The 19,210-nt window shown below is 47.1% G+C and overlaps 1 protein-coding gene across 5 annotated transcripts in view; it reads left to right on the plus strand.

Annotated features, from left to right (window-relative positions):
• Nucleotides 1-19,210, plus strand: part of LOC142585591 (protein FAM107B) — a 189,018-nt gene that overhangs the window by 89,375 nt on the left and 80,433 nt on the right. For all 5 annotated transcript variants that reach the window (XM_075696470.1, XM_075696466.1, XM_075696467.1 and 2 more), the window contains one exon: nt 12,222-12,270. In XM_075696470.1, the coding sequence (XP_075552585.1) occupies nt 12,222-12,270 (49 nt within the window). The remainder of the gene's footprint in view (nt 1-12,221; nt 12,271-19,210) is intronic.

Below are 19,210 nucleotides of genomic sequence, written 5' to 3' on the forward strand. Positions count from 1 at the left end.
CCCGTTACTCCGCACTTGGATTTATGATCTTTGGGGACTGCTGTTATAAGTTGGCATACCCGTGTGGAGCGATACAAGGTTTGTTTTTGACCGCACCCCAGACACTTAGCTGCGTATCTGCAGGTGAGGTGGATTTTACTTTGTAGGTTTATAAGTTCGGGGAGGTTTCTGTCCGGAGCTGTCTCAAGTCAGTGGCCTCCGCCCTCGTGAGTGATTTATGTGGCGGAGGAAGGATATCGTATCCTGGTTCCCCTGTGTAGCGTACCGATAAAGCCGCATACCCATTTGGAACAGACGGTAGACCTTCTAGTGTGGATTCTTCCCATATAGCAGTTGAACAATCCCAGCGCCAGCGTTCCCTGTGGCAAATTTTGCATGAAACTATGTCTATAAACGTTCGTGTCGATGTTATAACGAGCAGTCACGTAGCGCAGACCAAACTCGCCTCGCGGGCGTCGGAAGCGTCCCGCCCCCCCTCCTGCAGCGCTTCAGCAGACCTTCACGGTCGTCACTCTTTTGCGGACCCGTCAAGGAAACGTCCCGTGGCGCGCCCTTGAACGGTGCAAGACACTCGCCAGGTTTGGGCTACGCCATTCCGATCCCAGCTCACGCGCGGTCGGAGCGTGCATATTATACGTGAGCGATCGTATTTCGCCGAAACTCGAGCAGCTCGATACGGAGCACGCGCCGTGCATCCGCGCGCGGCTGCCTCGATTCATCACGTTCCTTATTAGACGCGTAACTGGTTCGCCGTATTGCGCGACCCGGGGACGCATGCACGGGGGCGAGGAGGGGACCGCATAGAGACGGTTGGATCGGTTCGTGGATCGACTTCGCGAGGCGCTCTTACGCGGAAGGAGAAGAACGCAGCTGCCCCGGCGGTGTACAGGCGACTTCGCATTCGGGGTTGGCCGTTCGCGAAAAGACGGCAAATGCGCTCTCGCGCCGGTGGCTAACGAGCCCCTCTTGAAAGGTTCTCGGAGAGGCGTTTTGCGAGCGGCCGAGCGCGTTTCCGCGCATATTTCCTCTACGACGTCTTCTTTCGTAAACTGACATTAGGCAGCGCCGCGAGCACGTTAGCGTGTAGGTCTGCCCACGACGCGGTGTTGGGGAGCTTAGCTAGCTGCTAACTGGCGCTCGGCGTTATTACCGCGCACTCGCTAACCTGTGCGCATTCGGCAATCGCTAGTCGCGCGTGTATAATTGCTTCCATTTTCCTCGATTTCCTTACTTGTATGTCACTTTGGCTCGACTTAGCTGAGGTAGAAGTACGCATTCTCATGGATAACTTGTGCAAAATAAGATAATTATGGTGACTGCAGTCCCTAAGCAATCTCGCGAGCCACGAGAAAGGCCGTTAGTGGGACGACTCAGGTTTAGTTTAGACCTCGTGGATTCTCTAACGTACTCCCAAAGCGAGGGTACACGTATATGATCTTGCATTCCGTGCCCATCACACTGCGGCTGCCGCCGCCGGGACTCGAACCCGGGACCTCTTTCTCAGCACCGAAACGCCGTTCGAATTGAGCCATGCATCGCAGTGGGCCTTTTGGTGGAAGTAGTTTCGTGATTTATGCTCGAACTAAAATATTAATTAATTAATGACCTTGCTGCACCTCTATATTGAATATCAGGTTGCAGAAGGGGGGGGGGGGAACGAAGGTATTTTCTTTTCCTCATTCCGAGTGAAATACGCCCCGGATAGCACTTATTTATTTATTTATTTATTTATTTATTTATTTATTTATTTATTTATTTATTTATTTCAGCATAGTAAGCCTTATGTTTGTACTTTTCCTACTCGGCGAAGAACTGGAACGAGCTCTCAAATGCAAATGCAGATATGTGACTAATTATCCCATTTGCATGCACTATGTTTGAATAGCTCGTTCATGCACGCATTTCTTTTGTTATTTTTTTATTGGTGGGGGCTATACTAATGTATCGCATTTCAAACAACTGCTACACATCTGCGCACGTGTTGCAGAAACGCTCTGACGGAGCGAGGAATAACTGGCGTTGCACAAAAGGTGCCAACATATCCTAGGTGTTTCTTTACTCGGTTATGAAAAAAAAAATTTTTAATTGCGAAAAAAAATGGAGCAATTATCCCCATAATTTCATGGGTAGAAACGGATCGTTTTCATGCATGCTCCGTACCGACACAGAGGGCACAAGTAATCTTGTAGATTTGTGTGTTGTTTTCTTTTCTCTTGTGTATGTAATGTTGCTGTCTCCGATCTCAGGCAGCTTGTCAACAAGGCAATTTTTCATTAACTTTCCATGGTCACCGTGCACTTTGCAGTATACGCTGGTCTCTTTGCTTGCGTTCTTTTTTGTCACTTGCCTGCTCCTTTCTTTCTTCATCTCTTTCTTTCTTTATTTCTTTAGCAGAGAGCAGCAACTTTTTTTTATAGTAATGAATTAATTGAAAAGAACCATGGTTCACTTTTAGATACTCTTTTCATAGGTTATATTGTGACACCAGTCCGAATTGCGAACACTGTCAGAAGTACTTGCACACGCGTTTAGCGTTTGTCCTAATTACTCGCGAGAACGTCAAACAGCGCACCCCTATCTGATGACTACGTGTTTTGGGTCCTTGGGCTGACGCATGCAGAGCGCCCTTGATTATAACGGCAGCTCGTGTCATTTTGACAAGCCACGGGCCGAGACACGCGGTTTTAGCCGCGCAAATCCGAACACTGTAGCACATCAAGTAAAATTAAATCAACGTGTTCACATTTAGCTTGTGGCTGTGGAGAGTACATTCGTGCAAAGGCAATGAAATAATAATTAATTAATTAATGTAATCTGTTTGTTAAATATCTATAGCCAGAACCGAAAACACCCTCGAGACTATCGGAGCACTACTGTGGGCTTCGCGTCAAATTATCAGCGCTTAAATCGTAATTTCGAAGTATCAAATTGAGCGCATCAAAGAATGATAAGTTAGGCTTTGTAGGGTTAGAGACGTCACAACCTGGCGCACCTTGTTCATATACGCAGCTTCTTTTCTTCGTCACTCCTTTTCTTTCCATTCTCCCCTGCCCCAGCGTAGAGTTACTCTCGCTAAGACAGAGCAGCGCTAAAGAATTACTTGCATATATATAGGACACGCGTGCTGCCTACCATGATAGAGACACATACGTCGACAAAATGCTCTCTGATATTTCGCGCCGAGATGCACTGGCGTTGATAATCCGCTATATATGCTCACAATCTAGCCACAGATTGACATTTCTATGCCGATAATTTGAAATTGAGAGCTTCATTAACGCTGAGGATGTTGGCTCTGATATATATATACATCAGTATATACAGGGCTTGCTACTTCAGATGAGACATTTAAATTGAAATGGAGAAGCCAAGAAAGTAAACGCAAGCGAAAGAGAAAACAAAACTAAACAGTAATTTATAAGTAAGCCCAGATGACTGAAGAGAGAGAGAGAGAGAGAGAAAATACAGAGAAAGGCAGGGAGGTTAACCAGAGGCAGTTCCGGTTGTCTACCCTGCACGAGGGGAAGGGTTAAGGGGGACAAAAAGAGAAAGAGAGTGGACGGGGGAGATAGAGAGAAAGAGAGACGAGCACGAACAAAGCGCATACACTATAGAGCGGTAGGGGGCGACATTCTTAAAGTCTGTCGTGAAACCCCGTAGACCACAGGAACCTTAATAACGCGACTAAGGCCTTCAACGTGAATGTTCTTTCGGAGCACTGACCTATAGCTTTGAGTTCTGATAGTGGGCGATTGCGCAACTGGTCCAGTACTCTGCACGTCACTTGTCTCTGGGCACTATATCGCGGGTAGACACAGATAATATGTGAGCGTCTCATCGATGTTGTATGTGTCGCACGTGGGGCTGTTGGCCCTTCCAATAAGGAAAGCATATGAGTTCGTAAAGGCAACGCCTCCCACAGACGGTACAGCATGGTCTGTTCACATCGTGGTAACCCAGGCGGGAGGTGCATCCGTATGTCCGGAGACAACGAACGCAAACGACACATGGTGAAAACATTCGAGTCCTACCGGGACAAAGTACAATCATGGGACATCAATCGCAGCCCAGCTGCAGCGTCTGTTCGCGAAAGCGGAATAAAGACTCGTTGACCACTTTCATGCGCATATCGGGCGGCTTCGTCGGCGTGGTCATTCCCGCTGATGACTGAAGAAATGTTAAATAATGTTTGTAAGTACTGAATGGCGCAAGCAGGGCCTCCATGGCTCGGATCGAATCCCCACTTGTGCCCCAGATGTGGTTTATGCGACGGCGATAGCTTCGTTTACACCTAACTGCATGCCTCTCAGAGGCTGGTAATCGTGACCACTTGAGGGTGCGAAAGAATGCGTGCGTGAAGATTTTAATCTTTCACTGGTCCTTATTTCACCCTTCTAAGGACAGCGTCGTCATTAGTTCCCTTGCTGTGTATTTTTGCTAGCGAAAGGTCAAGAGCGGGAAAATAGTACGCCTTCTCACATGTCCGCGAGATGTACTTTCGTAAAGTGGTGTCATAAGCGTCGATAGTTACATTAATAAAAAGGTATTTTTTGGTTGCTGTTGTTGTTATTGCGGTGGGGACTTGCTTTCTGGTAAAATATGAGGCATGAATTACCGTATGCGTGCTGTAAGGAGTGTGTTGTGTATTTGTGTCATCTCTTGTCATGTATACCCAGCGATCATACATGGTCCTAACCAGCCGCACTGGCTTAAACGTTAAATTGTTAACTGAATGAAGGGTGACGATTGCTGGGTGACGATTGCCATTTCAGTTATCTAAAAGTTTGAAAACGAACGCTGGTCAGTCTCTTACAATTAAACAAAGGGCAACAAAATAACTTATATTGCATTCCTCTTATCCTGACGTAGACTAAACCGATTCGTCATTGACTCGTTTTCGTCATCGAAAACGCACCGTTCGTCTGTGACAGCAGACATATGTCATAGACATAATAGCAGACACATTAGTGGCCGACATCACATACAGCTCTGTTGTGTTGGGTTCTATTATACACGGGTTGCAATGGAGAGATCAGGGCAAACAGTTCTGACGAAACTTTCGCGTATTCGGTCTGCAGTCGCCTTACGGCCCTCGGGGTCCGCAAATTTTCGCTTCCGACTGCGCAAAGCTCTCCGTTCAAATACTATGGAAGGGGTTGTGCTCCCTCTTCCTCCGTCCTTACGCCTTGATATATCGCATTCCTCTGCCATTCTTGTTTTTCCTTTATTCGTTCTTTTCTTTTTCCCCACAATGCGCCTTACTTTTGTGTGGACACGAAAGGCTTCGAAACCTCGCTTACGCCAAGTGCTTGCGTGCCACGCCGCAGGGAAACGCCTGTCGACTGGGTCGTTTCCATCGAATAAGGACAGATTCGCGCGGGTTCAGCACGCACGCACGTCGCGGCCGCGCAGGCGTTACATCGAACGCTCACCGCAGTCTCCACAATGCACGATCAGAAAGGCCGTTAGTCTACACCGTGGCGCGGAATAATAATGCAACAGGCTCGAGCTGCTGGGTCTCGTTTGCTCCGGGCCCTGTCCCGGCGGGGTGTCTCCCGCTCTGCGTTGACGCAAACGCTGGCCGAAGCAACGGCGTCAAAATACACGCGGGCCTGGGGAAATCGTCGTTTCATTCGTTGCGGTTCGGCGCGGTTTGTCAGGTGTGTACGCCGCGTTTTCGCTCACTTAAGCCGCCGCTGCGTACCGCCCTGGTTTACAAATTGGGGATGGGAAAACAAAAGGAGAACAAGAAAGAAAGAGAGAACGATTTGGGCTAGAATTCGCATATTATTGTAGCCAAAGTAAGCGTATTATCGCGATCTCAGCTAGGAACTCGGGAGCGAAGTGTACTGATCAAGAAAAACAGCAACCAGGACTATCTTTTAGCGCATGCTAACGATTTCATTTATGTTTTGCTTGAAGTGCCGCAATGTGTGCTTATCGTCGTCGTCGGGTGCACTACAGGCGTCGCTTTATAAAAGAAGTTCTAGAGCACAGACAGGTCGGAAGTGCGTGGCGGCTGAAGCGGAGAGCAGTTAGGGTAAGGGAGATGCAAAAAATATTGACGGGCTCGCTTGCAATGCTGCACGGCTGAACGCACGCGTACAGTGACACTCATCCCCGAATTTGGAGATTGGTGGTTGAGTGCAACTCACCCTTTCCCGCCTCCAGCCCCCCCCCCCCCTCCCATTTCCGACGACACTGCTAGATGCTGTGCGAAGCAACACCGCGTGCCGTGAGTTTCTCGAAAGAAATTCGACGAGTGCGCGGGAAGCAGGCGAAGACGATTGTCCGGCAACCTTCCTATTACGCTAGCTCCAGATGAAAGCGACGGCATACTTGAAACGGCGCGTACAGACTGAGCTCCACGCGCATATACAATGTGCACGACGCGACAACGTTCTAAACGTTCTGTGATCACCGTTCCCAGCCTTTCTCACTGTCCGCCGTTACTTCCATGGAGGCGTAATGACATTTCGCTTTTGCCAGTATACGTTTCTTATCAACCCTTTCGTCTCGCTTTTCGCGCATCTAACGGCAAAATCTAATGGCATAGTAATGGCTCTCCGAGTATTCTGGACAGCCATCCTTGGGCGAAACGTAGAACTGTAAAACACATTGCGCTATAAAATCAAGTCCAACCCGCGCCATCACTTCAACAGCGTAGACTCCTTGAATAAGTAATGCGGGTGGTAAACGCGAGACAACGGTAAGCCGATCAGCAGAAGCGGGAGGGAGGACCGTTACTCTGAGAGCCACCGTACCGGCTCGTTCACCAGCGACCGAGCGGACCTTGAGCCCAATAACAACGGGACGCCGCCTCCGCCACCGCTAAGCGGAGCTGCGAGCGGATGGCAAGGCACCGTGTGGGTTATAGTACACAGCAGTGGACGAGCCTGCTTACCTGCGAGTAGGCTGAGCGTGGCCGATGAAGATTGTGTTCTCGAAAAAGTGGCCGGCGTTCGATTTGACCCCCAAACGAGCGAGATGAGAGGTCTCGCCCTGGTACCAGATACGTTGCGTTGTGTACTATCATCGAGGCGAGTCGATCTGATTGGGCGCAAGGCCGTCGTTTTGCGAGGTGAAAGGCTCGCTGGAGATATATAATTCGCTTGTTCGTAAACTGCCAATCACATGGCTCTTTCTTCGTTGCTTGTTTGTATCTGTGTTCTGGAGGACTCCTCGGAACTTTTTTTTTTTTTGTTTACTACGCGAGTACACGCACACATTGCAGTAACATAGCCATCGCTTCCGGGACTGCGGGCTTCTTTACGGCCCATCTTTTCTGTCCCCTGCTTTAGGGTAGCTGACCGGGTGAAAGCCTTATTAGCCTCATTGCCTTTTCTTCTCTCTGCCCCTATCTCTCCAGTCCTCACATGAACTCTCGTTATTTCTTTCTTTTTTTTCTTGCTTTACTCCTTCACGATTCTTTGCCAACGCACTTTGCGAGCGTGTGTATGCAGTGTTAAGTTGGTTGTATTCATGTCGTCCCTGTATAGATACGACCATTCCGGTATCGTTAATACATGTTTGATTTCATCAGGTCAAAATATATAGGGTGGATGGGTGAATGGGGAGGAGGGGGGAGGGAACGTGAGTGTTTTCTAGAAGTCCTTGACGGACCAATGCTCACGACAAAGGAAGGCGTCGGTGCTTTTTCGTGTCACGTTCCCACGTCGTTCAATAACTTCGCGGCGGCGTCCGTGACCGCCAAAGCTGACGTCACAGTGCCCTGCGTCCGTTGCCGACGTGTGAAGTTGCGTGCGAAGCGAGGCCTTTCTCATTCTCAATTTCTTTTCTTTTTCCGCCCCTCGCATTCGCACCGACTATACATTCGGCGTACAACCTTGTCGTTGACCTCCCTCCAATTCGTTTATACGCTTCGCTGGATAATTAGCCGTTGTAATCATGATCACTTTCCGCGTAATTCCGCCTGTTGTCGACGAACTGTTAGACCGAGCTGCAAGGGAAGAGAAGGAAAGAAAAGCAAAGATACAGACAGAACGTCGGAACATGTGATATTGCAAGAGGAAGTAATTATGCGTGTTCGAAGGTGCCAACACAACCAGCTTCGATGAAGGAAGTGGTACAAGGCGTGCAGCGCCAGCCGGTTTGGTCAGAAACGGGAGTCTGTTTTGCCGCTACAAACAGTGCGCGTAGCATTCGTGCAGCCAGGCAAGTCTGAGAACTCGCGCCCGCGCTAATTTCTCGCAACACTCCGCTAAAGCTGGTATGCTGACGCGTCGGCTCCCGCAAGATGAACTGCTTTCCCTTCAAGGAAAAATTTGCGCGATGGTTGTTCGTTCGCATGGTATCGATTTTCGACGCGCTAAAATCCTAACCCTTTTCTCGTTTGTGAATTTCCGCGCGTTGGTAACTATGAAGACAGTTCGAATAGATACGACTGGCAATGTAGATAAGTTAGAAAGTGAATGTTAGACCGCTTGTTCTGTCTCTCCTGACTCGATCAAACGGTGTATACGTGTAGTCTCCAGTACGCTGCACAGAACTTGGGAGGGCAAAATAAGTGTCGAGAAGAGAGAGCTTTACGGCTGCCCTCTTGGTTTTTCTTCGCGTCGATTTGCCTTGCTGCTGCTGCTGCTGCTGCGGTCGACGCAAGAATGAACGGTCCCCGCTTTGTGGAGGAATTTCTTGGCCGGTTACCAAAAAGCATACGCCCTCCATCTGATGGTCGCGTTTCTTTTGCGTGTACCCCTTTTCCTTCCAGGCCTCTGCTGCGTAGTTGTGCCCAGCTCCGCGTGGCGTGTTTGGCTGGGCGTCTATTTTTGTCGAGCGGACGACAAAATCGCCCCTTTCCGACGCAGATCGTTCTTGTTTGATCCGTAGATGCTGACCCTATGTCTACGCATTTGTATGCGTACAGCGTACGGGTTGAAGCGCATATATATGGTTTTCTTTTTTTCGTTTCTGGACGGCGATCATCTTCTCTGCGTTTCGCCTCTTCTGTTCCGTACCATCCGTGACTCTGCTTGTCGTAGTGCCGGACCACAGCGAGAGAGATTTTGTTTGTGAGGCGTTGCTGTTCATTGATTCGTGTCGTATTTAATTACGCCACAGCCTTTGCAAACCGACATTATGATAGCAGCGTATGTCAGAAATGAAGTAAACAGAAGTTAGTGTACTCCGTTCACTCGTTCATTTTACATACATACATACATACATACATACATACATACATACATACATACATACATACATACATACATACATACATACATACATACATACATACATACATACATACATACATACATACATACATACATACATACATACATACATACATACATACATACATACATATGCATCTGAGCTTGATCGAGGCACAGATACGGTTATCTTCAAACTGTGGTCTCGCTCTGTCATCAAACCGACGTGTCTTTCTAACCTATCGCTCGCTGTATCGGCCAGTATACGAGGTCCGAACCAACGCCTAGTGCGTAGTATGCCGATCTCGAGAAACGCCACTGCGCCACACCTTTAACGACGGACGATAAGAACCGAGCTCGACGAGCGATGTCGTGGCACACGGCCAACAACAAGTCTGGGGCACACGGGAAATTTTTCACAGTATAAGCCGTTTAAACTAACGTAAACAATAAACACTCGTGGCGGGAATTGTCCACAACTCCCTTCAACAAGGCCGTATAATTTCAGCGGAGCATGTTTTATTTGCTTCTCACTTTATACTTTGTACTTACACTTTGAGACTTTACAGCTGGAGACCGGTTCTCGATCGAGGCTGCCACGGGGTGAATTTACGTGCACGGCTCGGTGTTTGTGCGGTGTTTGCAATCTTCTCTAGGCGCGCCGGCGTCTCGCCTCATGCGCGGTCCCGCTTATCGAAAGTCCAAATCTCTCGGCTAATCTGCGTTTTCCACCCGCCGCGCAGATCTTGATTAGCGGTCCTCCGCCTTGTGGCGTGAGCTCGGCAGCGAAGGGCTGTAGCTATAGGTACGACCCGACACTGCTGCATACGTGCATGTATGCCCTGTATCTTTGCAGTATGGTGGCACGGCGCCGGTTATCTCGTTTACCGTTGCTGTGCGTGACATCTGGCAGCCTGATGGAATCGCGATACGTATACGCTATTTAAATGGCGGAAGCACGACCGTTTTATCCCCGTTTTTTTCGCGTTTCCATGTATTGCGCGCCCTTGCGGAGGTTCAAGACGATCGGGCTGCGACACGAGGAGGAGGACAGAGAGAGAGAGAAAATGATAAATGAAAGGTAGAGAGGTTAACCAGGACTGAGCCCGGTTGGCTACCCTACACTGGGGAAAGGGAAAGGGGGACGGAAAGATTAAAAGAAGAGAAAGTCCACTGGAGATATCAGTCGGTCACTCAGTCCGGATCACAGACGCTGACTCAATCCGGTCGCTTTCAAATATCGCAGCAGCGCTTTTGTGGCCTTTTGTAGCTGTGATATGCGAGGCCATGAGGTGAAGGGCTTTCCATCTAGCTGATTGAGAGCTGTGCAGAGGTCTTGCCTTTCATTTTCGTAAGATGGGCAGTAGCACAGTAGGTGTTCTATGGTTTCCTCGACACCGCAGGCATTGCACTCGGCGCTATCAGCCATAATCAGAAATGCATAAGCATTTGTGAATGCGACGCCCAAACGTAAGCGGCACAGGACTGTTTCCTCATTTCGCGGAAGACCTGGTAACAGCCGCAGTTGCATAGAGGGATCGAGGGAATGCAAGCGATAGTGAGTGAACTCAGGTGCGTGCCACTTCTCCAATGTCAAAGAGTGCGCTAGCTTGCCTAAGTGTTGGGCTGCGTCGGTCCGCGATAAAGGTATTGAAACAAGGGTTGCTCCTTCGTGCGCTTTTCTAGCAGCTTCGTCAGCGAGGTCGTTGCCGGAGATACCGCAATGACCAGGCAGCCACTGAAACACGACGTCGTGTCCTTTCGCGATAATGTGATGGTGCATTTCTCGTATCTCCGACACCAGTTGTTCACATGACCCGCGACGAAGAGATGCCAGGAGACATTGTAAGGCCGCCTTCGAATCGCAGAATATAGCCCACCGATTAGCCGGTTGCTTATTCATATAATCAACGGCACCTCGGAGGACAACATGCTCCGAACCAGTCGATGTTGTCAAGTGAGAAATCTTGTATTGGATGCCTAGTGATCGTGATGGTATAACCACTGCGCTGGTGGAGCTTGTCTGAGTGGAAGAGCCATCCGTATATATGTGTACTCGATCAAAGTAGAAAGTGTGCAAACAATCCAGAGCTGCTTGCTTCAAGGCCAAGGTAGGCAGGTCGGTCTTATCCCTGGAACCGTAAGGCGCACTTGAGGTTGTTTTAAACACCACAAAGCTGAGGTTGAACGTGCAGAGGGTGTGAAACCCGATGGTAAGGAGGCACGATGGATGCTGACCTTGTTGGAGAAGGACGCCTGTGGTCGTCGTTCTGGCAGGCACGCAAGACAGCTTGACTGCATCCGTGAACCATGACGAACATGGGCTCTAAGCGTTTCGGTGCTAATGTAAGTCGTGATCGGATGGTCTTGAGCCATTATAGTGGTTCCAGCTGTTGAGGCGCTGCGCGGAAGACCTAGGCAAACGCGTAGTGCCTGCGCCTGCACGCTCTGAAGTTCTCGAAGATTTGACTTGCATGTTTTAGCAAGCACGGGGGAGCTATAGTGTAGGAGGAGGACAGGCGCACGATTGCTACACATGTGCCTATGCACATGATTAGCCGTGCCACTGGAAGATGCGAAAACCCTGGCGAAACATCGGATTGGCCTTTCATCGGGTTTGCGCAATGTTAAGCTAGAATATGGCGCGAGCGTGAGCGTGCGGCGGTCGCGGTCGCACGGAACAGGCAGTATACGCCTATTATATATAGCGCACTACACGAGCTCGTTTCAGTCGCGAGTGGCTGCGCTAATAGCAAAATTAAAATCGATTTTTTTTTAGGGTTGTGTTCGTGCTGATTCATTGTATGTCCGCGACAGAAATCCGGTCCACGAATTCCGTTAGTCGCACGTGCTTGCGTGCATAAACGACGCTGTGTATTAGCGTAGACGTAATGCGTCTCATGCGAAGTGCATAGTGCACGCTATTCCATGCCCAAACGAGCCATTAAATTAGTTCTAGTTTATGCCTCTTCTTCTTCCTGCTTTCCAATGTTTATTTCATTAGCATGGATCTCGTTTCCTAAAGTCACGCTGTGTCTTACTTTCTCGCAGGCTTCTAACCGAAACCGGCATCAACAAATGACGCCGAAACGAGCGCAAGGTAAGCGTTTCCGTCTTTTTTTGCCGGTTGCGCTTTGTTGTTGTAGACACGCCGAGAGACAACGCGACGACGAGGACGTACAGGGATGTTCCTTAACTATCGCCGATATCTATAAATACATTCCTTCAGCTATGCAAACATATTTATTAAGCAGCGCATTCGTATCGTCATGCAATAAAGTGAACATCGTCACGGAACGAGCCCGTGTAAAAAAAAAAAAAGAAAGAAACCCTGAGCAGCAAACCATATAAATATGGAACACGGAAACGGAGGCCTAGTGCTTAAGGCTAATAGACAATGAATAATGGCATTGAGTTGAGTTAGTTGGTTCACTGCTAATACGAGTTTAACAGATTAGCAGACAACGAAAGCAAGATCATAGATCATTCTGGCATGCGACTTCCTATATAGTTCATCAGCCCCTTGGCGTGGTCGATACGGGGCGCTGCAGGTTATGTGTATATGTGCTTTAATTTGTCTTAACGGTGCGCCTCAATACTTGCAACCGCGCATGCGCGAAAATAGAGCTCAGTTGATAGCGACATCGGTGTGCCGTCTCCATTTTGTCCCGCGTCTTCAGTTCAGCTGCTTAACTCCCCTCATTTGAGAAAAAGAATGGTGATGATTTTTTTCTTAAAATGTACGATACGATTGCATGTCTGTCGTTTCTTTAACGGTTGACACTATTTCTCATTCTTCTTTTTTTTTGTGTGTGTGTGTGTGTGTGTGTGTGTGTGCGTGCGTGTGTGCGCGTGTGTACTTGATCAAATCAAGAAAGCGGCGCATTATGGCTTCTATAGCGTGTCTATTACAGCTCAGTCTGCTCTTAATCAGCGAACCCAACGGCTCCGAGCGGACACGCCATGGTCGAAGCCTTCTGTCTTTTAATTATACAACATTACACTCCCCCTTTACAGAGCGGAAATTAACATTGCCAATTTCTATGCTGTCGTTTTCCAGCGCGAGCCAAGAACAGCGACCAATTTAATAATGCACAGAAGTAGAGGTCTAGTTGTTTAGGTACAGTAACGAGATAATTCGTGCCGAAAAAAGAAGACTGCTGAAGCTTCCTGTTATAAGCTGCAGTGTGGTGACGCGTTCGAGCTACACTGGGGCTTTTGAGAACCTCCTCTGACTTGCTGCTTTTGCATGCTGGGTCAAATGAACGAGGAAGCGTTCCACGACTTCGGTGGCAGCCTATTACGACGAGGAGGTCTGCTGTTTTAACGCATCTAACGGCTCAGTGCAAACACGTCACCGCTGGAGGCGCCTGTCGTTTTATCGCATTACAACGCTCGACGTCCCGAATGCAGAACGGAAGTCTGAGTGCGTCCATTCCTGCACGGTCGTTTTTGCAGCGTGTGTGTACTGCGGCCGCTGCTGGTATCGGAGAGGATGTCGGCACTTGCGGAGGGTCGCGAGGAGCGCGTGATCTCGTTAAAGGCGCGCTGAGTGAATTTCACGCGTCGAGCTAAGTGGGCTCAATGAGTGAGCTGGCGGCGTCTGAGCGAGGGAAGCTTTAGAACACCGCCACAGGAAAAGGCGGAGAGAGAGAAAGAGAGAGAGAGAGAGAGCCTGGTTGTGTTGTGAGAGAGCTACCCTTGACCTGCTACACTCTTACTCAGCTGCGGTGGCGTTGTTCGCGTGAGCAGTATGTACTAGGTTCCGCAGTGGCCACTTTGAGTGGAAAGAGCGAGATATAAATAGAGATGGAGAGAGATAGAGAGACGAGAGGGGGGAGGAAGGAAAGCAGGCAGTTCGACTAGACTGTCCAGTTCGCTACCCTACACGTGAAGAGGGAATGGGGGAGTGAAATAAAGAGAGAATGGAAGCCACCATGTAGGTGTCGGGCTCCGCTCTACGAGAGAAGCCGTGCTCAAGGCTGTGCTCACGGCTCTGCTCAAGACTGTGCGCTCGAGACTAAGCACACGGCGCTCTGGGAGGGACACGTGCGTTCTCACGATTTTGCTGCGTCGCTTTCGCTGCGTGACCGCTCTTCTTTTATTTCTTCCCACTGTCCATGTAGAAACACTATGTCGAATAAAAGAAATAAGAACAAGAATATATAAGACGTTGTTACAAGACGTCGTCTTGGTAATGTAGTGGAATAACTCCGCCTTGATATCAGTAATATGTGTTTTATGTGTCGTATGTCTTTTGTGCATCAATTCGTTTATCATGGCATTCACGTGCATTGAACCAGCATGGCAGGTGGGCAGGCAGGCAAACTTCTCTAGTTTTCATTAAAGAGCCTCTCTCTCTCCCTCACCTTAAGGGCGTTCGTTTCATTTTAGTTTTATTCTGACATTTTATTTTTACCCTTACATTATAGTTTTTTAAATTAATATTGTTATACTTTTGTTGGTGTTGAGAAAGATATATTGCGTGGGAATATTGAGACTTTGTTTTAAATAATCGCTTTCCTTTAGTTTCGTCAAATAATCTTTCTTAATCGTCTTAATCGTAGTAACACAGTGAAAAAAATATCCTCACTCATAAAAAAAGAAGAAAACTCAGAATACGCGAGAAAAGTATTTTTCAAGTTGAAACAAAAATAATTTGTAACAGCTTAGATCCGTTTATGGGCATAATAAAGTATTTCTTGTCAACACACAGAATAGAAGATACAGAACATACATAACATTAGGCATTTGGAAATGGGATAGAAGCACACCTGCGTCTGAGAGCTTGGAAGCTCTTGTGCCTTAAAAGAACAAACATTTTTTAAGTTGCACAAATGTGTAAAAACCTTCTTGTTACATGCACTTCATACATAAATATCTTACTGATACACTTAACATTTGAGCGCAGGAGGTAGTGCACTTGATAGCAGCATGCAGCAAAGCTTATATAAGAAATGTATAGCCTATATATTGTTGTTTTAATGAAGTAAAGATAAGCTTTGCTTCCTCGCCCCGTTCTCACTCTTGCTTTCTACAATATCTTCGCCGCACTGCACTTGCGTATGGCAGTGAAAACATAGTGCAGAGCAATATTGGGAACCAAGTTTCTCTCCCTTCCCCGCTTTCATTTTCGTGGGTGATTTTTTCGACAGTTTTCAGAACTCAATTGAAAAAGATAAATTACTTGTTTAAGCATAAAATCTCACATCATGGTAGTGTCGAAATATTACAAGGATTTAGGGATGCCTTTTGTAGTGAGCAGTCGTGAGTTATTCAGAGCATAGAAAAAAAAATCGTACATTAACGCACCGCACACGTTTCAAAATTAGCAACAACGAAATTAAACCTCGAATTACTCAATAATCGCGAAATTTCTCCTATGAGGAATCCAGTTATCGAGACCTGAAAAGTATTCGCATTTCCACTGATATTCCATGGCAGCTGAACATTTGCAACGCCAAAATTAATCTCTTGTAATCGTTGTATGAAATATTATGCATGACTAAACCGATCGCGTGGAGAGGATATGATGAGTCAGGAAGACACTGGTTTGTTTGTATACGAGTTCAAACAATGCTGTTGTGTAGGGTGTACCAGCTAGCTTTAGCCAAGCTGTTCAACAACAACAACAACAACAACAACAACAACCAGAAAAAGGTTGAGAAAACACGGTGTTAGACATGATTTTAAGGCTTATGGTGTACGGTCGTCAGAGGTCTGACGACAGAACACCGTAGGTATTAGAAGTGTTTCTTGTACCGTGTCTTTTTTGTCTTGTTTTTTTTTTTCGTTGAACAGCTTGGCTAAAGTTAGCTGGGACACTCTTTATATTCAGCTCAGAAGCCTCGGAACCTTAGAATAATAAAAAAAAAGCATTTCGCTTGTGTTTATCGTCGGGAATAATCATTCCGATTTCGAGCTTTGCTGGCTCTTTCCGATTTTACGGATATATGTGTTTTTACGTCTGCTCATAAAGGGATGCGACGTGGGCTATCGCTACGGCAAGCTCTCGCGAAATCCTGGTTGGACCAGTTCCAAGAGGCCCTGTTCGCCCACAGGAAAGCTCTATTAATGTTTTCACACTCAATTGTCCTATGTGTACAGCAAAAGCATCTTTTCTTTTTTTATTTATTTAGAACTCCTTCATTGATGCCTGCAACGCCGTTTTCGAGTCCTGCGAACTGAATTTAATCGCATACACACACTGTACCGAATTACATTTCTATGTTTTTGGTCAACAACGTAGCTCTATAATCCCTTGCGACCTAGCTATTAGTTATCGGGATTGTAGTGTGCAAGGGTACTTCTGCATTCTGTTGCACGAAAGGAAAGAAATAAATTACTCTTAAGCACGTACCAATATTACAAATTGCGAAAACACGTCTGCTATCTGACGTTTATACGTCTGTTGGCATATGTTACCTGCACAATTCTCACCATACCACAATAGCGAAGAAAAAAAAAAAACCTAGGTCTAACGGTCCGAAACTGCACGGCCTAAGAGGGATGCCGTAGTTCCGTATCAGTTTATTACCACTTGGGCTTCTCTAGCGCTCACATAAACTTAAGTACACGTGCGTTTTCTTTTTAGTTTCTTTATTCCAATTTGTTTTTGTTTTGTTTTTCATTTCGTTCTCATCGAATGCGGTCGCCCGAGCCGGGATTCGCACCCGCGGCTTCGGCTTCATGCTCATCAGCAGAACACTATGGCGACTGAGATCTTAGAAAAAAAAAAAAATCCAGGCCATCCCGCGCTGCAAAGTTGGATGACCAGCGGAAGTATAAACATCGTGGTAAGCAGACATGTGGTAAAGACTTTACTGGCATCACTCATTATCACTTAATAACGACGGTCACAATGGCTTTGTGGTCGCTATGATGCACACTGACCGGCGTACTCGCTACTGCAGACACTTATCTTTGATAATGTCAAATCGATACACGTACGCCGCTGAGTGGTCGGTAGGGCTGGATCCGTGTGGCGTCGCAAGCGATACGTCTGCAACACGAAACGCGTAAACCACTCCCATTTTGGTCCCGACACATCCGCATATGAAATCACCGACAACGACTACAGCGGTAGTGTCATCGCAAATAAGCCACGAAAAGTGAGTAGCCATGAACGTGACGGGGCTATGCGCCATTTCATTTTTCTTTTGCTTGCTTGTGTAGGTGTATCAGTCATTGGTTATGATAGTTCTTGTGTGCGGACACGAAAATTCTATGGTACCCTCGCCATATACAGCTCCGTTAAAAATCTTCACGAACAAGAGCACTCAATGTGGTTTGTTCATAACATTGCCCTGACTATGTACAGTTTCCGTGTACGAAACATGAGCAGTGGCCTATTGGGGTTCTATACTATAGCAGTACTGAGCGCGTATTTCATTAGTGCGCGAAGATATAAATGACGTTTCCTCAGCTATAGACCAAAGTTAGTGAAATGCCTGCTCGTTTAAACGTCCTTTTCTTGTACCTCCGCTTTCTCTAATGAACGATTACGTTCATCGCTCCGCTGTGCAAGCTTTATATGCCCACTTTCGTCGTTCTTTCTCTCTCTCCTCCTTCTTCTTTTGACTTTTTTGTTCCGTCCGCCTCCTCCATCTCCTCTATCTCCTTCTTTTTCCCTACCGTGTCGTCCGCGGTGTTGCAGAGTGCAGTAAAAGCGATCGGAGAAAGTCAGTGGCTGCGGCCCACGAATTGCTCACGTAATCGTTTTATTTTTTTTTCCTGCTACATGCTGTTATGCGCGCGTTACGAGGAAGTCGAACGGCCGCCGATAGACACCGCGGCGGCGGGCGCTAGCTGGGGCCAAATCGCGGAAGGCTTTCCGATCTATTTTATATGTGGGTCGACGTTTATGTTCGTAACGTTGCCTTCCTCGTCTGGCGCCTGGGTATAGCCACTGGTCCGGGATTACGAAATGGCCGCTTCCTTCCTTCCACGTCTTCTCACCAGGGGTCGTTGGGTGCCATTCGTCATATATCATACCTAGTCTTTTCCGGCTCTTTGCTTTTGTGCCTCTATACGGAGATACCTTGAGCAGTTTTCATGTAGACGGAGTCGTAGTCCTAGGCTTTGTCGCCTGCATTGTCAGGATCTATCGTGACACGTTTAATACATAATGAATTGAACTCATTATTAATGTGCCCGAAAAGTTGCGCACAAGCTTTATAGTAATTTGGTGCGCAAGGACAAAAAAAAAAAAAAAAGAAGGAACGAGGCACAAACAGAGAATAAGAACAAAATGCACACTTGGAGGACTAATTCAATACTATCTTCAAAAGAATATGTGACATTGTGAACTATAGAAACACATGGTTCCGCCAAAATCGCCTTGCTAAAGAATCAAAAACGAATAGATTGAAACAAAATCTGACATTAAAATACACATAAATACACTTTTTGGGTCCTACGATATAGGTTCGTATCTCTATTATAGTGTTTGCTGGAAAATCACCACGGTTGATGAGAATTGTACCTTCACGTTTGTATGGCTTGACGTGTCAGAATCAACCAATCACCTAATACAGAGTGTCCATGGAACGTGCGTAACTCTTTCTGGTTCGAATTTTGTCACTTAATTGAAAGGCTTCTACTGCACGCCCCTGAATGACAAGAAAGAAGCAATAATGAAGAAATAAATTCCCAGTGCAGTTTCTGGCAACATATGGCATGCTTTTCTCATTAATTCCCTGTCAAAAAAAATTTAAAAAACGTATGTCCCATAACTTCCATATTCAATAACCCAACAAAGTAAGCAAGCACCAACAAAGTAACCTTTCAGCTGAGCCAAGAATCAGCACTGTGCTGGAGTTACTGGCAAACTTGTTGCCTGTGTGTTTGTTTCTTTTCCCTAGCGCTTACATGGAAAAGAAACAAAGCTCTTTGTTCCTTTCTTTTTCTTTCTTTCTTTTTTTTCTTTCTTTCTTGAGGGACCTACATGCGTCTCCATATGTCGTGTTCGTTCAGCTTAACACAGAAATGAAGGCGGCTCTTGTGGCGTACGTAAATTCACGCTAACAGGAAAAGTTGTC

Source organism: Dermacentor variabilis, chromosome 6 (assembly GCF_050947875.1).
Source record: "Dermacentor variabilis isolate Ectoservices chromosome 6, ASM5094787v1, whole genome shotgun sequence".
NCBI lineage: Eukaryota > Metazoa > Arthropoda > Arachnida > Ixodida > Ixodidae > Dermacentor > Dermacentor variabilis.